Here is a 25865-nt window from a genome sequence, read left to right as displayed (position 1 = left end):
AACATCAATGTGGACCCCAAGCGGGTTTCATTGGTGGGCATTTCCATCCCATCGTCCATCTTATATGGTGTGGCCCACTTGAGACTTGGATCTGCCTCATTTTTTAGGCTCATGCCCAACCATGAGCTGGTGAAACTGATGGACAGTCATCGTCACACTGGGCACCACAGAGCTTTTGGTTACATGGGCCTTGAAAACGGTAGGGCTTTCAAATCCATGAGGTCACAAGCGGAATTTTTCAACAGCCCACCATATTTTAACCCCATCCAATTTTAAGGTAGTTCTAAGCTTAAAAAATGTTTCATATGGAAAGTGGCAACCAAATATCCGACTTTCGGATAATTTGTTAGGGAGATGAGCAGAAATGCACAAAGTGCACTTACAGGCATCAACCAAACAGTCCTTCAACAGGACCATAATGCACCATGTGAGCCAAAGACTAATCCATGGTGGCACCAGATGAATGGTTCTGATTAGAAGCAACTGAAACAGGAATCTCTAATTAGCATCATGATTTTGTAAATGCAATGCATGACTAAGTATCCACTCCAATTGCAAATACCATCCTGATCATCCCTGAAAATGAACTCCCCTACCATACACCCAGATGCAAGCCATGTTATCAGACAAAACCCTTTCTTCATGTGCTTTGTACTTCGATTGAGACCCTGTCTTAGAATGATAGAAATGGTAGGGAATTTTGATGCAGTAGTCGATCTCATGAAAAAATAATAATTTTTACCTTGGAGCAGTTGAAAAGGGCAGCAATGTAAATAAATTATGATGATACAAGACAGAAAGTGGATCCTTCATTGATGAGTAAGAGAACAGGACCCGATGGTAAGGATGGAACTCCAATGGACAAAAAGCTTGTAATACATGGACAGCCGGTGCTAGAACTCCATTTCATTCAAGCCTGTGATTGTAGAGAAAACACATTATTGAGTAGTTCAAATACTGGTATAATTGCCGTATTATCAAATGCAAAGTCTGCACATTTAGAAAGAAAACTCAAGGCATCGAGAGAACAGTCAGTGTCTGATGTGGAACGTGCCACGGACAGCTTTATAGAGGGTAAAGATTGAGAGAAATTGGGTTGTATCGGCTTAGATAGGGCAAAAAAAAAAAAGCCTGACCCATTCTATAGCTTCAAGGGCTATAACTTTGCAACCGGTTACCGGAATTGCGCATATAGTATGTGGATAGCTATCAGTGAGTCCTACATCTTGGCCAATGGCCTTTGGCATAAGGCCATTGGCCTCTGAATAGTTTTGCAAAATTCAATTGTTTGGGGGGTCAAATTTGGGTTTGGAGTCCAAGTTTATTATTTTAGTAAGTTAGGATTTCACTATTTTTAGGATGTTTTAGGATTTGGAGTATCTCATGATATAGCTTCCAAGTCCTTTCTTTAAGTCATCTAAGAGAGTTTGAGTTAGCTTAGACATCTCTTACTATTTAGAAAGTTTACCATTTCGGGAAAGATGTGAATCTAGGGCTTATATGCGTCATATCAAGAGCTTTATAAACAAAATTAATCCTTTTTCTTTTGCTTTTTTCTTTTTTTTTCCTTTTTTTTCTTTTTTTTTTTTCTTTTTCTCCTTTTTTTTTTTTTTCGCATTGTGGAATCAAGTATTATCTTAGAGGAAGAAGATGGTTATCTCTTCCTGCCCTTTCCACCACACACCCACAACAAAAACATCTAATATTGAACTGCATGTGAGGGGGCCATCCCTATTTTTATTTGGAGGGTTAAGATAGTGTTGAGCATATATGTATGGCACAAGGCACCAATTCTATACAGGTGGGCCTTTTGTGGGAATAAGTTTATATATTTTTTATTAGTATTTTCTTGGAACAACATAGTTGCAACCCTAGCATGTGGCACTAACACATGGTCTTGTGAAGTACTACGAATTTGTACCTCACCCATTTCAAAACGTTAGAGTAACATAGCCTGTAGCTACAAAGCCAAGGGAGAGAATTTGTAATGTGAACAATTCCATATCTGACATGTAAAAGCGATGCCAGCAAGGTTAGAAGTTATGGAGGTTATGGATGGTTAGAGAAGTTAAGGGAAGCTATGGATGGTTAGAGAAGTTACGGTTAGTTATGGACGTTATGGAAGGTTAGAGAAGTTATGGGAAGTAATGGAGGGTTAGAGAAGTTATGCTTGTTGTTATTAGTTGTATGTCTCTATTTAATTATGTCTCCATTAATTACAGTGAATGCACTAAAAAGTATGATTGTTGACTTAATTCCAAATTCCCTTCTTTTAACTCTCTCCCTCCCTCTACGTTTTTCTCTTCTACCATATCAGGAAGATTGCATTCTCCCCAAAACTCTCCATACCATTCCTTCAATAACACTTGAAATTAACTCCAGAAATTAATGTACATACCATTTGGTATTAGAGCAAGGCTTTCTGGCATACGAAACCAGGATATCCAAGCACAAAAATGACATCAAGACCCTCATGGAAAGGAGTGAACAACAAGATTAGCATATACAAGAAGTCCTCCAAAAATTATCCGCCCTAAACAACAAGTATGATCAAATCGCCACTGACCAACGTTGGGACCATTCAAAGAGATCATACAATCATCAATTCAAAGTCGAAGAAGCTGGTGATTCCATACATCCAGGTACATGATGTAGAGCGGGTCGCGGACACTTTCATGTCCAAGATGGATAGAGAAGGCCCGATCAAAGGCAGAAGTCATCAAGACCGTCAGAACCTTAAAACAGGCATATCTCGCAAACCGGAATGAGTTACTCGACATACCATATATGATTTTGGGGTAGGACGAGCTACTTTAGCCACACGCTGAATTTGAGAGATTCCATCATATCGACGGACGAATTCCATGTTTAATTCCATTTTTACTATAAATAGTAAGTTTTAGTTTGATTATAACTCTTCATCCGTTGGGCTTTAGGAGTTGCGCCCAACATGAAAAGTGTTTAGAAAGAATTAGGAGAATAACGTGGTTAAGCCACATAAGACACTTGCTATTAGAAAATTTACTATTTATAGTAAGTTACAAATTTTAGGAAGTTTTAGTTATAGTTTAATTCTTAAACTTCTTCCTAGTCTTAGTATCCATATTTAAAGGGTCGTAAACTAATTTATTTCATCTATCAATCAATTTACAAATTTTCATGAATACTATTTCTATTTTCTTGCTTTTTCCTCGTGGATTCGAGAAGTCTCTGTGAGGAGTCCAGAGAAGCTTCGTGGATTTGAAGTAGTTATCCTTGAGGAAGACGGTGATCGAGCTCATCACGTTCATCCCTGCGTCAGTACATCAGAAGGCATTCAGACCCAAGCCGTTCATCTTGATTTCCCTCATTTTAGCGGCAAAGATCCCACCAGATGGGTGCATCGTGCAGAGTAGTTTTTCACATATCATTGAATCAACCCAGATCAATGCACAATCATTGCTTCCTTTCATTTGGAGGGAGAAGGAAGCGTTGCAATGGTTCCGATGGATGGATGATGCAAGACGGATGGTCTAACCTAGAATGATGTGTGAAAATTAAATAATGGATCAATTAAAGCAATCAAAACACAAAATAAAACGATTCTATCACAAAGTTAAGGAATCCAAGTAACAAAATATGTTCCAATTCAAAGTCGTAAATAATCCCGCAATCCAAATCTAACAAAATATGAGTCGATTAAGACCTATGGAATGTAGAACTTCCATCTAGCATTGGGATTATTCCTAATTCAAAGGGGTTCACTTGGTTTTAGGGTTTTGGCTAAACTAGGTTTAGGTTTAGGGTTTTTTATTTTGGGAATTGGGAATTTAGGTTTAGAAATTGGGCATCTGGGGTTGTGAGAACTAGGGTTTGGGGGTTTTGGATTGAAGTAAAGGACAAGGAATATAGAGGAATGAGGGGGATGAAGCAAGGGGGCCATGGAACAAGGGGGTCATCTGTACGGATAGTTGTTCACGTGTCTATACAGTCGTATGGACAGAAACTTGGGTCAGGATAGGTTGGGTTGGGGTTGGATGGGTTAGGGGTTAATTGGGTTGAGGTTTGGATGGATTAGGGTTTGATTGGGTTTTGGTTTTGAGGAAGACAAAAGGAAAATAAAAGAAGAGAGAAATAAAGAGAAATTGAGGGAATTGGAGAGAGAGAAAAGAAAAGAAAGGGGAGATAATACCTTGAAGAAGAAGAGAATAAGAGAGAAAGATAAATGCAATCACTCAATGGCTTCACACCATCTCCATTCATGGGAAGTTTTCTTGTTGCTCAAAAGCAAAAGAGAGAAATTTCATTCAATGCATAATAATGCTCCAAGGTTCACAAACCCACTCCTTTACAGACTAATTGGAGTGTTTTCACAAAAACACCTTTATGATTCTAAAATATCCAAAATATCCCCAGAATGAACTAAAACAGAAAAAAAAAACCCACAAAACAATTAAGGAAATAACCAAACTAATGTCTCATGATGTTTAAACTAATGTCCCATGATGTCTACAACCAAGATGGCTGAATGATCAACGGTCTAGATGATCCAACGCTCGAAATTGAACAATCCGATGAAAGCATCAACTCAATCCAACAATCTAGATATGTTTAACAAGCTCCTATATGCAGCCCACAATCTTCTCAGTATGGGGTCTTCAAATATGCATGAACATCCATGTGGGGTCTTCCAACACGGCTATGTACTCGATCTAACCCCATATAATGATCATCCAACCATAAAGATGTTGGAACTAGGGTCAAAGATCTCCTCCTCCTCTGGTATACTCTAAATGGTGCTAGGATGTCCTCTTCAACTCCCATCGGCAGAAAAGAGTGTCTCTAGCGAAATAAAGTTGTAATAACATTCTAGGAGATCCGGGTCTAGTCTCTGAAGCTCGGTCTTAGTAATCCACGTACTATCTGACTCTGGCCTATTCTTCCACTTGACAAGATATTTCTATAATTTCCATGTTTGGTAGAAACCACATGTTCATCCAAGATACATTCTATTTCCTCTTTTGGTAGGTATTGCTAGTATAGGAGGCAAAGGCTGGGAAGATTGATCTGGCAAGAGCCATGGGTCATTGAATGGATTGGGATCTGGGTCATTGTGTGGGTCGGTAGAAATGCTAGTGGGTGGAGATGCTGGACCCTTAAAAGATACAAGACCTTCCACGTTGAATGTAGAACTAATGCACATATTAGGTGGAAGATCTACAATATATGCATCAAATCCCAATCTTCTCAATATTTTATAAAGTCTCGTACTACGAGCTTGTAATTTCTTCATGGTCCCGGGCAAAAACCATTCTAGCCTTATCTGAACCATCGAATATTCCCCTACTTGAAATTCTTTAAACATGCAATGAGAGTTAACAAATATTTTGTACTTTTCATTGCTCACATTAATCCATTTATTGATATCAACATGCAAATCATGAATATGTCGTGCAAATATATCTGCAGACTCTGAAGGTCTGTGGGAGTGACATGAGAATGAGATTTATAGGCTTCCTAGGCTTTGTAACCATGAACTACCTCAAAAGGACTCATGCCTATCGACCTATTTGACTAAACTATTATATCCAAACTCTGCAACTGGTAAAACTGAATCCCAAGTCCTAATCTGGTCACCCACAAGATATTGTAACACGTTTCCTAAGCTTCAATTAACCAATTTTGTTTGACCATAAGGTTGTGGATGGTATGCCAACGAGAATTGAAGTCTCATACCCATCATATGCCAAAGTGTCTTCCCATTCATCTCCTGGGCAAATACAAATCTGATGATACCCACTTTTGAGGTCAATCTTGGAAAAGATCGTGGCACCAGCCATCATATCCAACATGTCATCAAGACGCGGTATAAGAAATCGATACCTGATCGTGATCTTGTTGATGGCCCGACTGTCCACACACATGCACCAAGTGCTATCTTTCTTAGGTGTGAGGACGGCTGGCACGACACATGGACTCAAGACGCTCTGCAGGGTTCATTCGGTGGTGAGGAAGGTTTGGCAAGGTTGACCTGGGGACGATCTACGGCATGTTGAATGTTCCGCATACGCAGAAACTCTTCCGGTATGTCCTCAGGAAAAACGTCGTTAAACTCCACCAACACCGGATTCACTTCAGGTGGCAACCCTACACTAACCTCGGGTGTAACCTCTCTTGCCACGAGGCATACACCATCGAATCAACCATTCTCCCTTTTAAACTCTTTGGCATTTATTATATGGAGAGATTTAGGCTGGGATTCCTCACATTTTTAGGATCACCCTTCTTAGCGTCCTCTTTCTTTTCCAGGGTGCTTTTGGGCGGAAGAGGATTTAGCTTTATCCTCTTACCTTCATACATAAATGAACACGTATTCGAACAGCCGAATAGTGTCACATCACGATCATACAGCCAAGGTCTGCTCAAAATGATATGGCCTACGTTCATAGGCAAAACATTGCACTATAGCGTGTCTTTGTAGGAAGCAAACTGAATGAGAATAAGACACCACTAAGAAACTGGTATTGAGGATGCATCAATCCAAGAAACTCGATAGGGTTGAGGGTGAGGGACGAGTTTTAACCTAAACAAGATAATAGTGCAAGCGGAGACCACGTTGGTACAACTACCACTATCAATTATCATCTTGCATTTTTTTCACCACCCCAGACGTGTGAAAAATTGAATTCCTACGCCAATCATCACTCTCTTTAACCTGAGCTAAGGCGCATCTGATAACTACGAGTGGCACGATCTCAACTCCTTCAACCTCTTCATCACTAGCACCAATTTCGGATTGATATTCTTTTTCTGCATAATCACCCTAATTATCTGCATCCTCATCCAACTCACCAATCACGAGGGCCTTATTTCGCTCTTTCATGGGGCACTGGTGTGCAAAATGGCCACATCCTTGGCAGTTGTGATACCATGTTTGCTCACGTGCCCTCAAGCTGGTACTAGCTAGACCCGCACCCTTCATATCCCTATTGTTGGATTGAGTACCAACAGGGGCTTTGGATTGACTTCGAAAATTAGGCTTAGCTCCCTGGGAGTGGAGCCCTGACATTGGATTCACAAAAGTCGAATGACCTCACGAATCGTTGTTTCAGATACCGCTAAAGTTCTTGCACCACTTGGCAGGCATGCTCTAGAGTATTGACGTCATGAGGAATGAGCTCACATTGAAGCTTGGATCAGAGGCCCATCTTGAAATGGGAAAGGATCATCAATAGGTCATCCTCGTTGTTACAACGCATCGTATATTCATCAAACTTGGCGATGTACTCAATTACGAGCATTGATCCCTGATAAAAGGATTGTCATTGATCCAAAAGCTTCTGGTAATAAGAGAGAGGAAGGTGCTTTTCCTTTAAAATTCCTTTCATCTCAGGCCATAGTGAGACCGGATCATCTCCAGATCTCTCCACCATCCTCTTGACATTTGTCCAAAACAACTTGGCTTGGCCCACCAACTTCGTCATAGCGAACCTCACCCGACGGCGATCGAAAATATCATACCACTCAAAATAATGGTCCATGTATGCGAGCCAATCGAGGAAGGCCTTGGGATCCAAGCAACCATCATAGTTCGAGGCCACAATTTTCACGCTTTTCATTACTCGTTTATCAAGATCATGGTGATCTTGATACTCTCTAAGGGGTGGCTGGGTAAGCACCCCACCACGGCTATTACCTCGGCCACGACCTCTTCCATGTCTTCTAACTTGATCTCCTGCTTGACATTAGCATCTTCCCCATCGTTAAGGTTTGCTTGGAGGGAGGTTTCCAACTAGGTCCTATGAATATTGGTCTCATTTCTGAAGGCTACCAGTTGGTTACTGGTAGTTCTACTTTGGGCTTTGATGGCCGCAAGAGGGTTGATGGCATTGGTAGCCTCGGCAAGCTGTTCTGAATTCATTATGGGATGTAGACCGAAATTACGCCCAGTACGAGTGGGCATAAACTAGGGATCTAATGGGGAACCTAAGAATTAAAGACTCTAGTTGCAATGTAATGAGAATAGAAAGGCTACTAATCCTAGACACGACAATGTGAAAATCTACCCTAAATGCAACATGAGAGTCATATGCTAAATCTGAGGCTCTAATACCAAAATTTGATGCAGGATAGACGGCATAACCTAGAATGATGTGCTGAAACTAAATAACGAATTAATTAAAGCAATCAAAACACAAAATAAAACTACTCCATCACAAAGTTAAGGAATCCAAGTAACAAAACATGTTCCAATTCAGAGCCATAAACAATCCCTCAATGCAAATCTAACAAAATACGAGTCGATTAGGACCTATGGAAGGTAAAACCTCTATATAGCATAGGGATTATTCCGAATTCAAAGGGATTCACTTGGTTTTAGGGTTTTGGATAAACTAGGTTTAGGTTTAGAGTTTTGGATTTTGGGAATTGGGGATTTAGGTTTAGGAATTGGTGATCTATTTTGAGAACTGGGGTTTGGGGGTTTAGGATCGAAGGGCAAGGAATAGAGAGGAATGAGGGGGATGAAGCATGAGGGCTACAGAACAAAAAGGTCGTCCATACGGACAACCGCACACGTGTATCCGTACGGACATAGGCTTGGGCCGGAGTAGGTAGGGTTGGGGTTAGATGGGTTAGGGCTTGATTGGGTTGAGGTTTGGATGGACTAGGGTTTGATTGGGGTGTTGTTTTGAGGAAGATGAAAGGAAAATAAACGAGGAGAAAAATAGATAAAGTTTGAGGGAGGTAAAGAGAGAAAAGAAAAGAAAAAGAAGATAATACCTTGAAGAAGAAGAGAATAAGAGAGAAAAATAACTGGAATCACTCTATGGCTTCACACCATCTCCATTCACAAGAGGTTTTCTTGTTACTCAAAAGAAAAGGAGAGAAATTTCATTCAATGCATAATAATACTCCAAGGTTCACACGTCCACCCCTTTATAGACTAATGGCGGTGTTTTTACAAAAACATCCTTATGATTCTAAAATATTCCAAATACCCCATGAATCAACTAAAACATAAAACAACCCATAAAGTAAAAATAAAATAACTAAGGAAATAACCAAACTAATGTCTCATGATTTCTAAACTAATGTCCCATGATGTCTATGGTCAAGATGGCCCAATGAGCAACGATTTGGATGATCCAACGCTTGAAATCCAACGGTCCAATGAAAGTTTCCACTCAATCCAATGATCTAAATATGTTCAATAAGCTCCTATATAGAACCCACAATCTTTCCCAGTGTGGGGTCTTCAAAAATGCATGAACGTGCATGTGGGGTCTTCCTATGCGGCTATGTACTCAATTTGGACCCCATATAATGATCATCCGACCATAGAGATGTTGGAATTGGGGTCAAAGCTCTCCTCCTCGAGTATACTCTGAATGGTGCTTGGATGTCCTCGGCAATGGAGAAGACTCACAAGCCATTATCATGGTCCACATTTCCGGACAGGCCTCATTAAGAGGTTTGGTCCAACTAAATTCGAAGACTATGCGGTTCTCTTGCCAAATTGAGACAAACTTCCTCGATAAGAGATTACCAATCTCAATTTGAGAAATTGGTCAATAGGATTGATGGTTTACTGAAATCATTTTTAGTAAGTTCTTTTGTCAACGGATTGAAAGATGAAATCTGGCTAGATGCACAAATGTTTAACCCAAAAATGTAATGATTGTTATCAGGTTAGCCTGATTGTAAGAATAAAAGATTGCGGCTCGGCGTAGAGTTACTAGAGAAATTCTTCCTAAACCAAATTTCCAACTCGAGCTTTTGGGCCCAAAACCCTCAATCCCTCCTATTAAACGTCTCACCCCAATGGAGGCAAAAGAATGAAGGGATCGTGAGTTATGCTTTAATTGCGATGAGAAATTTGTGCCTGGTCATCGTTTGAAAACAATGGCTAAGGCCACATGGCCAAATGGCTTAATGATGATGAAGTCCAAGAGCCAAAGCCATTATTAGTGGACGAAAAAGAATCGTCCGTTGCAGGAGCATCCCATCACCATACAATCATGTGGTGGGCCGCCACAATCATAAACTTACCACAGTTCTTATTGACTCTGGGAGTAACACAATTTTGTGGACCCCACAACTGTTAAACGAATTAGCATCTCAATCTCCTCGGGAAGCCAATTTCAAGTGATGGTTGCAAATGGGGACTAACTAGTCAATTAAGGAAGGTGTTCATGTTTGACTCTTACCCTGAAAGGAGTCCCAGTCACCAATGATTTTCTTATCCTTCCACTGGGAGGATGCGACGTAGTTTTAGGCGCTCATTGGCTACGTACACTAGGTCTTATGTTGTGGGATTCCTGTAATATGTAGATAAGCTTCACATGTTGGACAACCAACAATTCGAAAGATAGGCTATTAAATCTAGGAAAAGGATAATGTTACATTTAGTTTGTCTTAAATCTATGTAGGTGGACAGCCCAAAGAATACACGACTCCAAGATATAGTATCCGAGTTTTCGGATGTTTTTAAAGAACCCAAGCAGTTACCCCCAAAATGTAGCCATGACCATAAGATTCCAATAGTGGAGGGAAGCAGCTCAATTTTTGTACAGCCCGATAGGTAACTTCATTACCCAAAAAATGAAATTGAAAACTTAATTAAAGAGATGTTGCATTCAGGCATTATTTGGCCAAGCACTGGTTCGTATTCTTCTCCAATTTTGATGGGTCGCAAGTCTGACGGCAACTAGCGGATGTACGTTGACCATCGAGCCCTAAACAATGTTAATGTTAAAGGCATTCCCCATTCCCATCATTAATAAGTGGCTTGATAAATTTCATAGGACTTCTATTTTTTCGAAATTGGATCTATGTTCGGGATATCATTAGATCAAAGTTGAGGACGCTAACATCCACAAAATGGCATTTACATATGAAAGGAATTATGAATTTCTAGTGATGCATTTCGATCTCACCAACACCCCATCTACTTTTCAGAGCCTGATGAATGAAATATTCAAACCTTACCTCTGAAAATTTATTTTGTTCTTCATTGATGATATTCTTATCTACAGCAAATCAATAGAGGACCATCTCTCTCATTTCTAAACAACCCTATCCGTACTTAGATCTCACAATTTATTTGCCAGAGAATCCAAGTGCTGATTCAGTACACCGAATGTAGATTACTTGGGCCACATCATTACCAAAGATAAGAGTCGTTGTGGACCCAGAAAAAATTTTCCACGTGAAAGAATGGCCTAGGCCGTTGACTCTCAAGTCTCTCAGAGGGTTTCTCGGCCTCACCAGATATTACCATAAATTAATCTCTAATTATGGGACTATCACGGCCCCCCCTTCCTACACTACTGAAGGACTCCTTTCTTTGGAACGACGGGACTGAGGAATCTTTTTTTTTTTTTTAATCAAAAGAATCATTATCGCATCCACCTGTTCAGGCTCTACCAAACTTCTCCAAACATTGTCCTAGAATGTGATGCTTCAAGAACGGGAATTAGGGTTGTTCTAATGTAGGATGGACGTCCAATTGCATTCTTCAGTCAAGCATTAAAAGGTACCAGTCTTTCTCTCTTTACATATGAAAAGGAAATGTTCGTTATTGTCCAGGTTGAGTGGAGACCCTATCTGTCGGGCAAACCCATCCTTATCTGAACATATCAGAGGAGCCTTAAATATCTCCTTGAATAAACGATCACTAGTTACTACGCCTACCCAACAAAAACCTCTCTAAAGTTTTAGGATATGACTATCAAATTGAATATAAGAGAGAGAGAGAGAGAGAGAGAGAGAGAGAGAGAGAATAGGGTAGCCAATGCACTTATCATGCCAACCAGGAGAATGTGTTGCCATATCTGCTCCAATATACACTTGGAATAACCTCTGCATTTCCTACCTTCAAGAAACATTTTTTTATGGAGATCAAAAACACTAGGATAAAGGAGACCTGGACCCACTTAAATATTCCAATAAAAATGGCATATTTTATTACAAGGAGCATGTCCTGCTGAGTCCAAAATCAACTTTAATTCCAAAGGTGTTGAAGGAACTCCACAACACTCCTACTGGACATTCGAGGTATCACAAGACTCTTTTCAAGAATTAAATCTATTGAGAGCCCAAATACGGCAGTTCATCAGGGAGTGACACTTGTCAATGGCACAAATACAAATGCATTACTCCATTGGGACTTACAGCCATTGGATTTACCTGATCACATCTGGACAAGTATTTCAATGGACTTCATCAACAGGCTTCCCCACCATCCCATGGTAAAACCGTAATACTTGTTGTAGTGGATCACCTTTCCAAATATGCCCATTTTATTGCACTACATCACCCTTATACGGCATTTGACATGGCATAGTTATTTGTTGAAGATGGTGTTAAATTACACAGATTACCCTCATCAATCATAAGTGATAGGAACCCCACCTTCACTAACCATTTCTAGCAAGAACCTTTCAATTTACAAGGTACGCGGAATGAACTCTGGCAAACTAATGGACAATCAGAGGTGGTCAATTGAATGCTAGTAACTTACCTATGATGCTTCACCAGTGACCATCCATCTGGATGGTTAAAGTGGTTACCTTAGGCTAAGTATTGGTATAATACTACAGTTTATTCATCCACAGGAATATCTCCTTTTGAAGTTGAATATGGCTAGAAGCCCCATACTCTATTTTCCTATGTGCCTAGGACCACCATGGTTTAGCCGATTAATGAAGAACTACATTCCCACAATGAGATTCTCAATTCAACCTCTTCACTACACACCCATCGAACGGACTATGAGTTCCATGTTGGAAATTAAGTTTATTTATGTCTACAACCTTATCCCCAGTCCTCGGTGGTTGTTCATAAATCCCTAAAACTTTCAACAAGATATTAAGGGCCATTTGAAATCCTACAGCACGTGGGGCCCATTGCCTATATAACATATTCTCCCATTCTATCAACGGATCTAATATCGTGCAACCTCGGCCTCAGGTGTTATTGGACCGTCAAATGGTCAAGAGAGGCAATCTAGCAGTCTCAGAAGTGCTCATTCAATTGGAGGGGTCACAACCGGAGAATGTCAAATGGATTTCTTACTCCACCTAATCTGAATTTTTTCCCGACTTTACCCTTGAGGACAAGGATAGGCAAAGGGGGGAAGAGTGTTACAGCAAGGTTAGAAGTTATGGTGGTTATGGAAGGTTAGAGAACTTATAGGAAGTTATGGAAGGTTGGAGAAGTCATGGAGGGTTAAAGAATTTATAAAAGTTGTAATTAGTTTGTACGTCTCTATTTAATTACAATGAATGCATGGAATCTCTCTCTCTCTCTCTCTCTCTCTCTCTCTCTCTCTCAAAGTTGTAATTAGTTTTGTACTTAATTACAATGAATGCATGGAATCTCTCTCTCTCTCTCTCTCTCTCTCTCTCTCTCTCTCTCTCTCTCTCTCTCTCTCTCCATATCAGGAAGATTGCATTCGCCCCAAAATTCTCCATACCATTCCTTCATTAACACGTGAAATTGACTCCAAAAATTAACCTACATACCAGAATTCATCTATTCAAAACAGGGGTCAATGATCAAAAGGTTGAAAGATTTAAATTGCAAAAACAAACAATTCCAAATTCATCAATTCGCTACCAGACAATTTAAATTTCCTTGGTCATCTTTCGAGTCACAATTCCTAATTTGCCAAGAATGAGAAAATCAGCGTCGTCGTCATCTAAGCCTTATCCCAACTAATTGGCATCAATTACATGAATCCTCTTTTAACATTCCACTCTATCAAGGATCACATCCTTAGTTGTAAAACCATAGGGCATCGTCTTTTCTCATTACCCCCATGCCTTTTTTAACCTTTCCCCTTACCCTTGTACAGCCTTCAACTTGAACCAACTCGTTCCTAACCAATGCAATACTTGGTCTCTGTCGCACATGGCGAAACCATCCAAGTCTACTTCCCTTCTTCCTATTTTACCTATTGGTGTTACCCCCAAGTTCAATTGAATGCATTCATTTGAAATTCTATCTTTCCTCAGCTTACCACTCATCCATTTCAACATCCTTCATTTCACTACACTCATCCTATGAAGATGTTCCCTAATTGCCCAACATTATGTCCCATTAACATATAGTTGGTCTTATATCAATCCTATAAACATTCCCTTCAGTTTGATTGGTACGTGGTGATCATATAAAACTCCAAAGGCGCATCTCCATCTTGAACAACAACTTGAATTCTACGAGTAATATCTTTCCCAATCTCTCCACTCTCATGAATTATTGACACAAATGTATCAAAAACAGTCATTTTGGTGTACTTCTAGGTCAGCAACCTTAACTAATACCTTGTTTCCACCCCTATTGTTACTAAAATTGCATTTGATATATTCTACAATTTAAGGTGTATCATAATTGGTAACGGCCGCAAGGTATTCTGTATCGATAACGGTGGTCTTAACGGTCACCACCATTAACAATACAAGTATCGGCCGTAGCGGTCAATGCGGGAGCGTAATGACTGTTACGAGCCCCGTAATGGTTGGAAATTTTCATTTGTCTGAAAAATTCTGAAAAAAAAAAATAACCTAGAAAATCCAGAATAATGTAGATGTTCCAAATGTGTTCATTTTTTGTTTTGAACTTGTTTATGTAGTGTAACAGTCCACTCTTTGGTGAGAGTGTCGTATCGGGATGTCTAGTAAATTTGTGAACATGATTATATGTCTCTGATGTTTACGCATCACAATCAAGCATTAGAAGTAGAAATTATAAATTAAAAAAAAAAATTTGCATAAATACTACTTTTTCAATTTTTTTGAAAAAAAAAAGCCATTGGAACTTCTATTCGCTCAAATCACTTCAATCTATAGTTTTAATCTTAAAAACTATAGTAAGAGTGGTCAAAATCTATTGTGAAATGATCTAGGAAAGTTTTTGAAATGAGAAAAGTGAAAAAATAAAGAGAAGAATGGATTTAAATAGAAAAAATGATTGTCTTTCAACCGTTATGGGGCCGTTACAGGGGTAAGAGTCGTTATGCCCTGTAACGGCCTTTACGGCCATCGTAACAATCGAAACGGTCCCAAAAAACCAACTGCCCCGTTTTACCCCCGTTTCTTGTAACAGTTATAGCCATTACCTATACATATCGGCCTTTACAGGCGTATCGTAACGGATAGAAAGCAGTCAAACACCTTGAACGACCACCACCATTACTGTTACTATATGGGTCATTACAGCTGTTATGGTTAGTGTTGTCAAAATTCTACAATTTACAATTTACAATATACAATTTGAGTCAAATCTTAAGCAAAACAGTTTGAATCCCACCTCGAATCTCTTTTTTATATGAATCCTACAATTCTATGATTTGAATCCTATGATTTACGATTCAAATTATACTTGTTCTCATCTATTTTAAGCTTCATTTGCTTTCGTTTTATGTTTTTAAATTGGTGGGGGCTTTAAGAATTATTTAGAAAAGGTAAATTATTTTATTTTGTTCTTTATGAGAGATTAAATGATATATAAATTCTATTCAACGTTAAATCAAGGAGCTTTTTTTATAATTGTCTTACTTAACCGGTCGAAACACCAAATTGATGTATGACTTATCTGGAATGTTTTTATGGATGGTTACAATCATATTGACTTATCTGTATTGTGGAATGATGGTTAGAAATCAAATTATCTTTTTTCCATTGGTCTATAGAATCAAATGTGCTTTTCTAACGTGATTCTACATTCAAGAAAGGTAAACTAGAACATAAATTATTAACATACCCTTACATGCTTTTTAAGGGAAATTTTTTTGAAAGACAAAAATAAAGGAAAGATAAAAATCCTTTAACACTATCATGACATGGTATTACTTGGTGCATATTGATGGTAGAAGGATGATTGATGAGTTTTAAATTTTTTTCTGATTGATTCATTCAAATTTTTAAGATAATTATTATAAAAAGAATCTTACAATTTATTTGCAATTCAATATGATTCAACCCCTATTAAGATGTACGATATGATGACGATTTTTCCAACATTGGTTACATTCTCTTTTTTTCTTCTTTTAAAAAAAAAAACAAAAAAAAAAAAAACTATATTAGCCCCATTATGGTCAACCTATACTGGTCCCATTATGGTTGTTACGGGGCCAATACAGGTCATTTTTACGTAATGGCCGTTGTGGACGCTACGACCCCATAACACAACGGTTGGCACCGTTACTGTTACATTACAGCCATTATGAGGCGACCAATACAGCCCCATAACGGCTATTACGGCACACCATTAGTCCAATCATACATAACGCTTCAACAATAGATTAGAAATGTATCTACAAGCAATCACATGCTCAGACTACCCTACCTGTTTTTTCTTCTTTGGTCTCCTTTTTCTTCGTGGCTTGTGAGCGTCAGAGTTGGAACTAAGATTACTATGGCCTGTTCGGGGATTAGACGATCCCCAACTCTTCGAAGAATTTCCACTCCTGCTATGGGATGTGTTGCTAGATGTGGAGAACTCTACCTTCTCAATGGATTGTTTCTTACTTGATGGGTGTGCAATCCTCGTTTGAGCACGGCCAGCGGTTCTGGATGAAATAGTCAATGGACGAGGTGGAGGCATTAGAACTCGAGCAGACACATGCCTCTGCAGAAAGAGAAGTTTAGGATAAGTTTGGGCTGTGACTGATACACTAGTGTACTTCTTCAACAAGCACCAAAATTCCCAAGTCATACAACAAGACCTGATTCTTTTCATCGCTGGACATGCCAGATGCTGCTTTTCCAGAAGTACTTGAAGCCTGTTCTCTGCAGAATAGAGAGCAGTAAATTCTCCCATGTTAGTAGATGGCAAAAGAAATCTCAGACTATTCCACAAATAAAAAGCTTTCAAAAAAACAAACTTCAGATAAATGACACACATGCATAAAAATAAGTAATCCTGCAGTACACAACCACTTTTTTTAGGAAAAGAAAAGTGGTTGTGCACTGCAGGGATGGTTGTTTAATTTTAGGGCTTTTGACATATAAACCCCAGCCTTTTGGCCTATACCCAAATTCCCCCTACCTTTTAAGGGTTCCTAAATAAACACTATGTTTTCAAGCTAGAGTCTAATGCCACCCTCAGTAGTATTCTGCCATGCTAGCTTGATGGAAAGGACAAAAAGCAACCGTTAGCAACAGGCAAAAGGATTTAAAGATTTTTTCCAACCTTATGGATAGATCAATTCTCATGTGCTTCATATTTACATGTGTGCTCACATGTGCATGTGTACAGCTTTACATGAGTGTGGCACCAGCAAAGGGAGTAGGTAACAGGTGTGAATATGTGGAATGATGGTTGGTAACAACTATGGTAAAAGGGGTAATGTCCCATTAGTAATACTAGCTCATTAACAACAGGGATTTTTTCTTTTTTTCTTTTTTTGATAGGAGTTTATTTATCAATAAAGATTTGGGTATAGTCCAAAAGGCAGGGGTTTATATGTCAAAAGCCCTTTATTTTAATATATTAGTTACTAATAAGAAATTAGAGTTGCAGAAATACTAGCCTAAAGCTAATTTAAAGAACAGAGATATTGTTGGAGTTGTGGTTGTTGATGTCCATTTTTAAGTTTGATTGGAGAATAATCTATAGCTGACCTGAATTAGTTGGTATAATGCTTAGATGACAATGATTGGAATAAGCTGCAAATGTGAAAGCATTCACCTTGGTCTTCTCTTCGGGGCTATTCCACCCAGTGCAATGCACCAGCCAGCCCCCAGAGGGTAAAATGAGGGGGCTTGATGTTAGGATGCAATCAGTCAGTGAACTTCTGTGAAATCAATGAGAATTCTTATTTTGATATCTGACAGCAAATTACTGAGAAAGGACTATGACGACAATGGCAATGACGATGATTGAGTTCGGAGAGATAAAGAAGGAAATTGCAGAAGTAAACAAGGACAGCGATATAAATATCGATAGCATCGGCGGATACTATTGATATCGTGTTCAGCCAATACGAAACAGCAGGAAGTTGAAAAACTCCTCCATATTGTCCAACATATCACGAAACATCACAATGTATCAATGATATATCAATAACTGCGACATTTTGACATTATTGCCATTATAAAATGGTTGATATTGTCGACACATGCAATACATTATTGCCATTACATGTCATGAAGATATTGTCACTTTCCGATATACATGGAATCAGTGTTCGAGTTGTCGGTATCGCTACGAGTTTTGCTGGCCGGAGATAAAGATATAATATCGTTATCGCCGATAATATCACCGATAACCGGAAATGCAAGGAAAAAGGGGGAAATATGGGGAAAATGGTGGAATTTTTCAGTGAAACTTCAGGACATGCCTAAATACACATATTTACATATTCAGGAATGAAAATTTTGCAAAAAGAATACATTAAATTAGAAGTTTCCATTTAATGGGGGCCAAAAAGTATGCGTTGTCATAAGAAATCACTCAAATAGTAACCAAAATTAGTTTATATAATATAAATGCAAGCTTACAACAATTAAGACATGCAAAAGTAAATGAATTGAAAAAAATACACATTTCTGGCCATGTTTCATCCCCACATAGAGTGACAAGGTGGCTCGTAATCATTGTCCGGATCCCGTGGCAGTTGAGAGTAGTACTGCTGCCCAACATATTGGCAGTACTGTTCCCAGGTCATCCTCTGCTCGTACTAATTGAGGAACTCTCTTATGTACCTCTGATAGTCATCATCCCCAAACGAGTACGCCTAGACGTGGGAATTGCGTGACATACATCGACGGCATTTCCTGAGCAGGGTACTGAGGGAACAGATCAAGTCCAACCCCGACTCCTTGATAGTATTGCTGTCAGTTATACGGGTACCCCGAATATCCTCCTGTCAAAGGGTCATGACTCGAAGAACTATCTTCCGGCTGCCTATACCTATGGGTAGAAGAGCGTGACTGAATGTCAGAGTTGCCATGACCATACCCGTGATATCCCCCATGAGCATAAGGTGGGACAGAGGTGGAGCTCCCCTAATCTGAACTTATGCCCATAGATGACAAGCTGCGTGTGAGAGCATCAGCCGCGGCGCGTCCGGCTTTCTTCTTCGAACGACGCTCGAACATATATCTGGGCTCTGATGCTCTCGCCCTAGATGGTGGACGAGATCCATGATCCTCGCCCTGAGTGGCATGGTCAAAACTCTGCTCCTCAGTGAACTAGCCAACGAATCATTGGCTCTGAGCCGTCGTGTACCCCCCACCACTGTCACCCCCACCCCCACTAGTACCACCTATACTAGTGTCGGTGCCTCCGTCCCCTCCCTCATCACCATCATCATCGTCATCATCATCGTCCCCAGGACCAGTGTCAAGTGGGGGTTAAGTCTCATCATCATCATCACTCACTACAACTTGATGATGAGGCGAGGGTCGTGAAAATGCTTCTTCACCTTCATTGGAACGCGTCGAACACCTCACCAAAGGATCAAAGGAGTCTGTATCCGCCTTTTGTTCCTCTACTACCTGATCGACATCGATACCCAGAGCCGCTGCTCCCTCGGCTACCTGTGGAGCAGGGCCTCCCTCCGCATCATCTAAATCAGCTGATTTGACCCACTCATAAAGTGGGTCCTCATCATCATCACCTATCTATGCCATGTTACCTATAGACAACAAGTCTAACGGGTCTTGATTTTTCTCCATGTCTCGGTCTACCCGCAACTACCTCTCTCTTAACTTCATATTGTAATGGCAGTAAACGAGCTTTTGCAGCTTCTCATATGCTAGTTTGTTCCTCTTGCTATTGTGTATGAGTGATCATGTGCTCCAATTCCTCTCACACGGTGAGGAGGATACAGTCTGTGCGAGAACACGGACTGCCAATAACTGCAATGCGGGCGTGTCGACTCCGTACATCGCCTACCACTCACCTATATATCCATGAGAAGCTTGTTTTAGTTTAAAGTTTAAACGAAAAATGCAATTACCTAATTATATTACCATATTCACACGGCATCATCGTTTCAGTCGATGCTTTTGCTAGTGCGGATGAGAACGTACCCCTCGCATCCCTAAACCGCAACAACTATAAATACGGATTCACAAGTCATTATTTTTAATCACCCATATTTCTAGAGGCTATAAGGAAGAAATTTTATTGCATTACCTAGTTACCGAAATCTGCTTGCACTGTTGATTCTGAGAACAATCGTTCAAACGCCTCGTGGACGGCCATCGTCAAATCTTGATTCTCATGGAGCCGATGTTTATAATGAAATTTGGGATTCAGGTAGTATGCTGAAACTCAAATATTAGCTACTCAGTTGTATTAACATGCAAACAAAAGTGATGCTTAAAATACTCAGTTGTATCAACAAACTTACCAGCTTGGTGGAGTGGATGCTCAAGAGTCCCAGTCCATCGACGATCGATGATATTGATCACCCACTGATACGAAGTGGGGATTGCAGTCATTATCCCGTCTCATAATTCTCATAAGCTCATAAATTGAACCCATCAAAGGCCACATCTCATTATCTACAGCTCGTAGGACCTTGTACATTGGATGTAGGAAGGAAACAACATTGTGAACTTTATCCTAGAAGGTATCGGAAAACACTATATTCGAACAAGTCTTTGCACCCTCAATCTTCTTCTGATTCCACTCCATGTATCTCTCAGATCTGAACAAATTTTTGAGACTCACACAGTACCTATATAAGCTGTCGAGTGCAATGAAGTTCGTGGCAAATCGTGTCGCACTTGGTCTAACGATGTCCCCTCCACAACACTCACGCATTGCAGCCAACAACCATGAGTGATTATATATAAAGTTTGTCACTTTCCTCGCATCCTGGATAGTTTTCCTAACAGAATCCCTCTAGCATATCTCCTCGAGCATTAAATCAATGCAGTGTACCGCACACGGGGTCCAATAGAGATTGAACTTCTTCATCAATTTCTTCCCCGCCTTAACGAACGCACTGCCATTGTCCGTCACAACTTGGACAACATTCTGGGACCCAACATCTCTAATCACTCCTTTTAGGAGAGCATATATGTATTTATGATCTTTTATTCTAGCCCATACATCAATGGATTTGAGGAAAACCGGTTGTCCTCTACAATACACCATGAAATTGATAATGGACAATTTCGTGGGTCCTGTCCACCCATCACACATGATTGTTACCCCATACTGCTTCCAGTTCGGCTTGAGTCCACGTACCCAAGCCTGCATCTCCTCGTACTCCCGATCGAGGTATACGCCAAGAATTTCCTGTGGCGTGGGAGGCTTCATGCCTGGCTCGGCACGCTGCACCTCCTCAATCATATTTTTGAAGTGAGGACTGACTGCTGCATTTGCTGGTACATGGCTCGAGATGAACCACCTAGATATAGCGCCACCAACTTTCTCCCTGAGCCCCTTGCTCCACACATTTTTTAATCTTTTTTATTAACGCCTGCAATGGGTGCATCTGGGACACGAGCGCTTTGCGTGCGTTGTAGGCCATGCCCGCTGCCTCCCTCAAATCGTCTGCTGCTCCCACCAGCCTCATATTGGGACGTCCCAAACGACGGCCTGCTCTCATCAATCCGTCCTCTTTGCTCCCCCTCCCACTCTGAAGCCCGAGACTCACGAATCACTTATCTAAAATCACTCCTTTCTCGAGCCGTAACACAATCATCGGGGTACACAATCCCCTCATCATCGTGATCATCGTGCTCGTCGATAGCGCCTAAGCCCCGTCCAGTGCCTCGTAGCTCCTCCCTCATATCCCTCTCCCAATCCTTTTGCTGCAGCTTGCGTGACTTCGCTTCATTCAACACTCTTCTCATCTCCTCTCTCACTGGCCTTGTTACACTTAGACAGTCTTTCACATTCTTGTATCCCCCTGCCAAATATTCCTTTAGCCTAGACACTCCCTCACTCCGTATCACTTGGCCACAATAGTTGCATATGGCTGCATATTTATTCCCCTCCACTGGTCGTCCATGTTTCCACCCAATGTCCCTTGCTCCTCCTTTTACCAATCCAGATGACATTTTGCTCCCTAGTAGTATACAAATTTGCAATAATGGACAAAAAAAAAAAGTGCATCGGCTCGTATTCATTGTAATAAGCCCAAATCATTTCAAGGGCTAAGATGTTAGATCAAATCAAATTTTCATATAAATTACAATTGAGGAAAGAGTCTACAGATTGCATACTGAGTAAACTTTATGGGGCCTACTATGATTTATACATACAATATGATGGGTCCATGTAAATGAATGGTGGACGTTATCTCCCAACTTATTGCCTCTGGTGTAGCCCATTTAATTAACTGATCATCCTGATTTTTGGGAATTTGGAGTAAAACTCACAGTTTCATAGGATAGACGGGTTGGATTTTACTTTATGAATGCATGTGCATGAAAGCGACATGGAGCAACGGGTAGAGGATTAAGTGCGGCCCCAGCCTCATCCACGACAGTGCGGTCCCAGCCCCACCATGATGTATATGTTTCATCCATTTTTACATACCATTATAGGGCTTTATACCAAAAATGATGGGAATATAAATCTCAGGTGGACCACACCACAGGAAAATAATAGTGATTGGATATCCACCATTCATCATGGCGGGGGCCACAGAGCACCGAACACTAGCCATTGGCTGGTGGCAGGGGCGTAGACAATCCGTTTTTTTTTTTTTTTGGACGTGGATTAGATGCTGACAAGGTCAGTAGCCAAGTGGCTACTGAAGTGGCGTCACCAAGCTATGTGGACCCACCATGATGCATGTGTTGTATCCATACCATCCAACCATTTGCAGAGATCGTTTTATGCGTGAGAAAATGAATGAGATAGATCTAAAGTTAAAGTGGATCCACCACAGAAAACCATGGGAGCAATCACACCCACCATTTAAATATTTATAGGGTCCACTGTGATGTATTTTTGAGATCCAACCTATTCATAAGTTAACATCAAAATAAATGAAGTGAAAATAAAAATATCAGCTTAATCAGAAACTTCAGTGGCCCCTAAAATTTTTTGAACGCTGGACGTCACTGTCCCCACTGTTTTCTATGGTGGGGTCCACTTGAACTTTAGATCTATCTCATTCTTTTTCTCATGACATAAAAATATCTCTCCAAATTAATGGATGGTATGGATACAATACATGCATCATGGTTGGGTCCACATAGCTCAGTGACGTCACATCAATAGCCATTTGGGTTAGCCACCCCATTGGGGATCGATGCCATGTGTTGAAATGAGGTATCTCCACTCAGTCTGCGAGTTGAGCTATGGTTCTAGGTGTCTTTGGCTACGGCTTTTGTCAGTAGCCAATCCAGAAATCGGATTAGCTACTGAGTTACTCAGTACACTCTAAGTTGGGCCCACTGTGAATTTATGCGGTTTATCCACACCTTCCATCTGTTTTTTCATATCATTTTAGGCGTTGAGCCCAAAATTGAAGCTTATACAAGTCTCAAGTGGACCATACCACAGGAAACGGTGGAAATAATGATTTCCACCCTCGAAACCTTTCCACCCCATGCAGCGCAGGACTGAGATTTCCTTCCTGTGCTGCAAGCTCAGGTGGGGCCCGCTGTGATGTTTGTGAAACACCCTCCCCGTTCATCAGTTTTGTGAGTTCATTTTATGACATGATGCCAAAAACGAACCGTATCTAAAGCTCAATTGAGCCTAAAAGGTGATAATTAAACGTCCACAGTTGAAATATTTGTGGGGCCACAGAAGTTTTAATTCATGCCAATATTTTTGTTTTCAGTTCATCTCAATAGTAATGATGTTATTAACGGTACGGATGGCATCTAAACATCACTGTTGAACCAGGAAGGTTTCAACGGTTGGAATTTCCCAAACCACATTTTTCCTTTAGTACAGCTCACTTAAGCAGTTGAACGTGAACCAGGAAGGTTTCAATTGTGGGGTCCACCGTGATTTATGTATTTTATCCACTCCGTCCATCCATTTTAGCAGATAATTTTAGGTCTTGAGCCTAAAAATGAAGTATATCCAAACGTCAATTGGACCACACTGTAGTCAACACTATGAATTGAAATCTACCGTTGAAAATTTCTGGGGGCCACAAAAGTTTTGGATCAAGCTGATATTTGTGTTTTCCATTCATCCATGTCTGTGTGATCTTATGAACAGGTTAGATGAGAAATAAACATCACTATGGGCCCTAAAAAGGTTTTAACGGTCGAAATCATTATTCCAACTGTTTCCAATGGTATGGTCCACTCGATCTTTGGGTATGCTTAAATTTTGGTCTCAACCCCTAAAATAAGATGGAAAAACGGATGGACCGCATGGATCGACCAGATACATTCTCGATGGGCCCAGAAGAATGTGCTCGGTACGTTAAGAGCGTACGGAATCACGTACGCGATCCCATTTACGCCCGCTCGATCCCCATTTATGCCCGCCCAATCCCCAAATTCCGAAAATCCCTCTCAAATTTCAAATTTCCATCTCCTTCCCACTGATTTCTCCAAAATTTCAACCGAAAATCCCTCTCCTTCATCCCAAATAAGGAAAAAAAAACCCTCAAAGATCTCGCCCCGCAAGCGGATTCGAGAAGTTGCAGGATTTTTCGATGGAAAAAAGGAAATTTTTGGGGTTGAATTTTACCGGATATTGCCAATTTGCACTCGAGGCTTTGAATTCGCGTCTTCCTCCAGATCCGGGCGAAAAAACAGGTAATTTTTCGATTTTTTTTACATTTTTTCGCCGACAACTACCCCTTTTATCGACAAAGGGGGTTGTTGGCTACAGTTCCCACCCGTGGTTGGTAGGAACAATGAAATATCGCCGATATTTTGGAAAATACCGATAATCCGACGAGATTATCGGCGATTTTTGGGAGCGAATCGAAAAAACGGGATTTCGGTGTCGCATAGCCGGCGACACCGATATTATCGGCGATACTTCGATAATATCACCGATATTTTATATACTGCATGGAATATTTGAGTGCGTAGTTGCGAGAGAGTCGAGGAGGACGATGATGTCATGAGAGTTGTTGCATACAAGCATATAGTTAATAGTTTTTATATTTTTAAAATCACATATAAAACTAACAGACAACCATGATTAATTTGCAAGCAAATGGTGGGCCCTGTACAGGAGTAACTGCAAGACTTTACAACGATTGGCTATCCACATACTCGCACAAACAGTGTCACCATCAACACGTGATCGAAATTGAAACATGTTCTCACTCATTCACATGAATAAGCATAATATGTTGGATTACAAGATATTCCAAAAGATGGTATTCTGCCACTGTAACATGAAGCTTGGAGAGGCCGACATGAGCAGAAGGTGCAAGAAGAGCAGAAGATGACCCGTTAACTCTCATGATGATTGGTCATAATGCATTTTATGAAGGAGAGACAGATGACCCACTATACAAGTGGGTTAAGTCAACTTACATAGATAAGGTAGATGGTCGCCCGGTTCCGGGGCTAGCAGAAGAGCCAGCATGCATAACAGGGCATTGACATTAATGTTGTTATAGATGAGACAAGATCTCCCCCAAAGCTTTTAACCCATTGTCAAGCAACCAAGCATCAGGATCTTATGGGACACATGGGGGGGCACACTCTCTCCGACACCAACAACGACACGAAGAGTGACGGCGGTGGCGGAAATCGTGGTGATGGTGATTGTGATAGCGGCACTAGTGGTGACAACGACCGTGATATCCATAACGAGAGTCAGAATCAGAGGCCCTCTTAGCCCATTCATTAGGGAGAAAACTTGACCATGCCACCCAAGACGAAAACCAAGGTTCTCGCCCTGTCCCAACACAGGCTTCTCAAATATCACCATAAGTAAAAACAACTGAGTGGCACTGAGAAGAAGTCTTTAGCATGAAG

The 25865-nt window shown here is 40.5% G+C and overlaps 1 protein-coding gene and 1 long non-coding RNA gene across 2 annotated transcripts in view; both read right to left on the bottom strand.

Moving 5' to 3' along the window:
- Positions 1-473: 473 nt before the first annotated feature.
- The window catches only part of LOC131248949 (rRNA-processing protein EFG1-like), a 51604-nt gene continuing 26212 nt past the window's right edge, over positions 474-25865 (bottom strand). The window contains exons 6-8 of the mRNA XM_058249478.1: positions 16709-16772; positions 16330-16611; positions 474-916 (exon numbers count right to left, since the gene is read on the bottom strand). Coding sequence (XP_058105461.1) covers positions 911-916; positions 16330-16611; positions 16709-16772 — 352 coding nt within the window. The 3' untranslated portion in view covers positions 474-910. The remainder of the gene's footprint in view (positions 917-16329; positions 16612-16708; positions 16773-25865) is intronic.
- On the bottom strand, positions 19329-20542 carry LOC131248950 (uncharacterized). The gene is made up of 4 exons (XR_009172559.1): positions 20345-20542; positions 20128-20258; positions 19971-20046; positions 19329-19891 (listed from the first exon to the last, which is right to left on the bottom strand). It is a non-coding gene; the product is annotated as an uncharacterized LOC131248950 (long non-coding RNA).

Source organism: Magnolia sinica, chromosome 6, assembly GCF_029962835.1.
Source record: "Magnolia sinica isolate HGM2019 chromosome 6, MsV1, whole genome shotgun sequence".
Classification (NCBI taxonomy): Eukaryota; Viridiplantae; Streptophyta; class Magnoliopsida; order Magnoliales; family Magnoliaceae; genus Magnolia; species Magnolia sinica.
The sequence above is the reverse complement of the archived record's forward strand: the minus strand, read 5'-3'. Positions and strand labels throughout refer to the sequence as shown.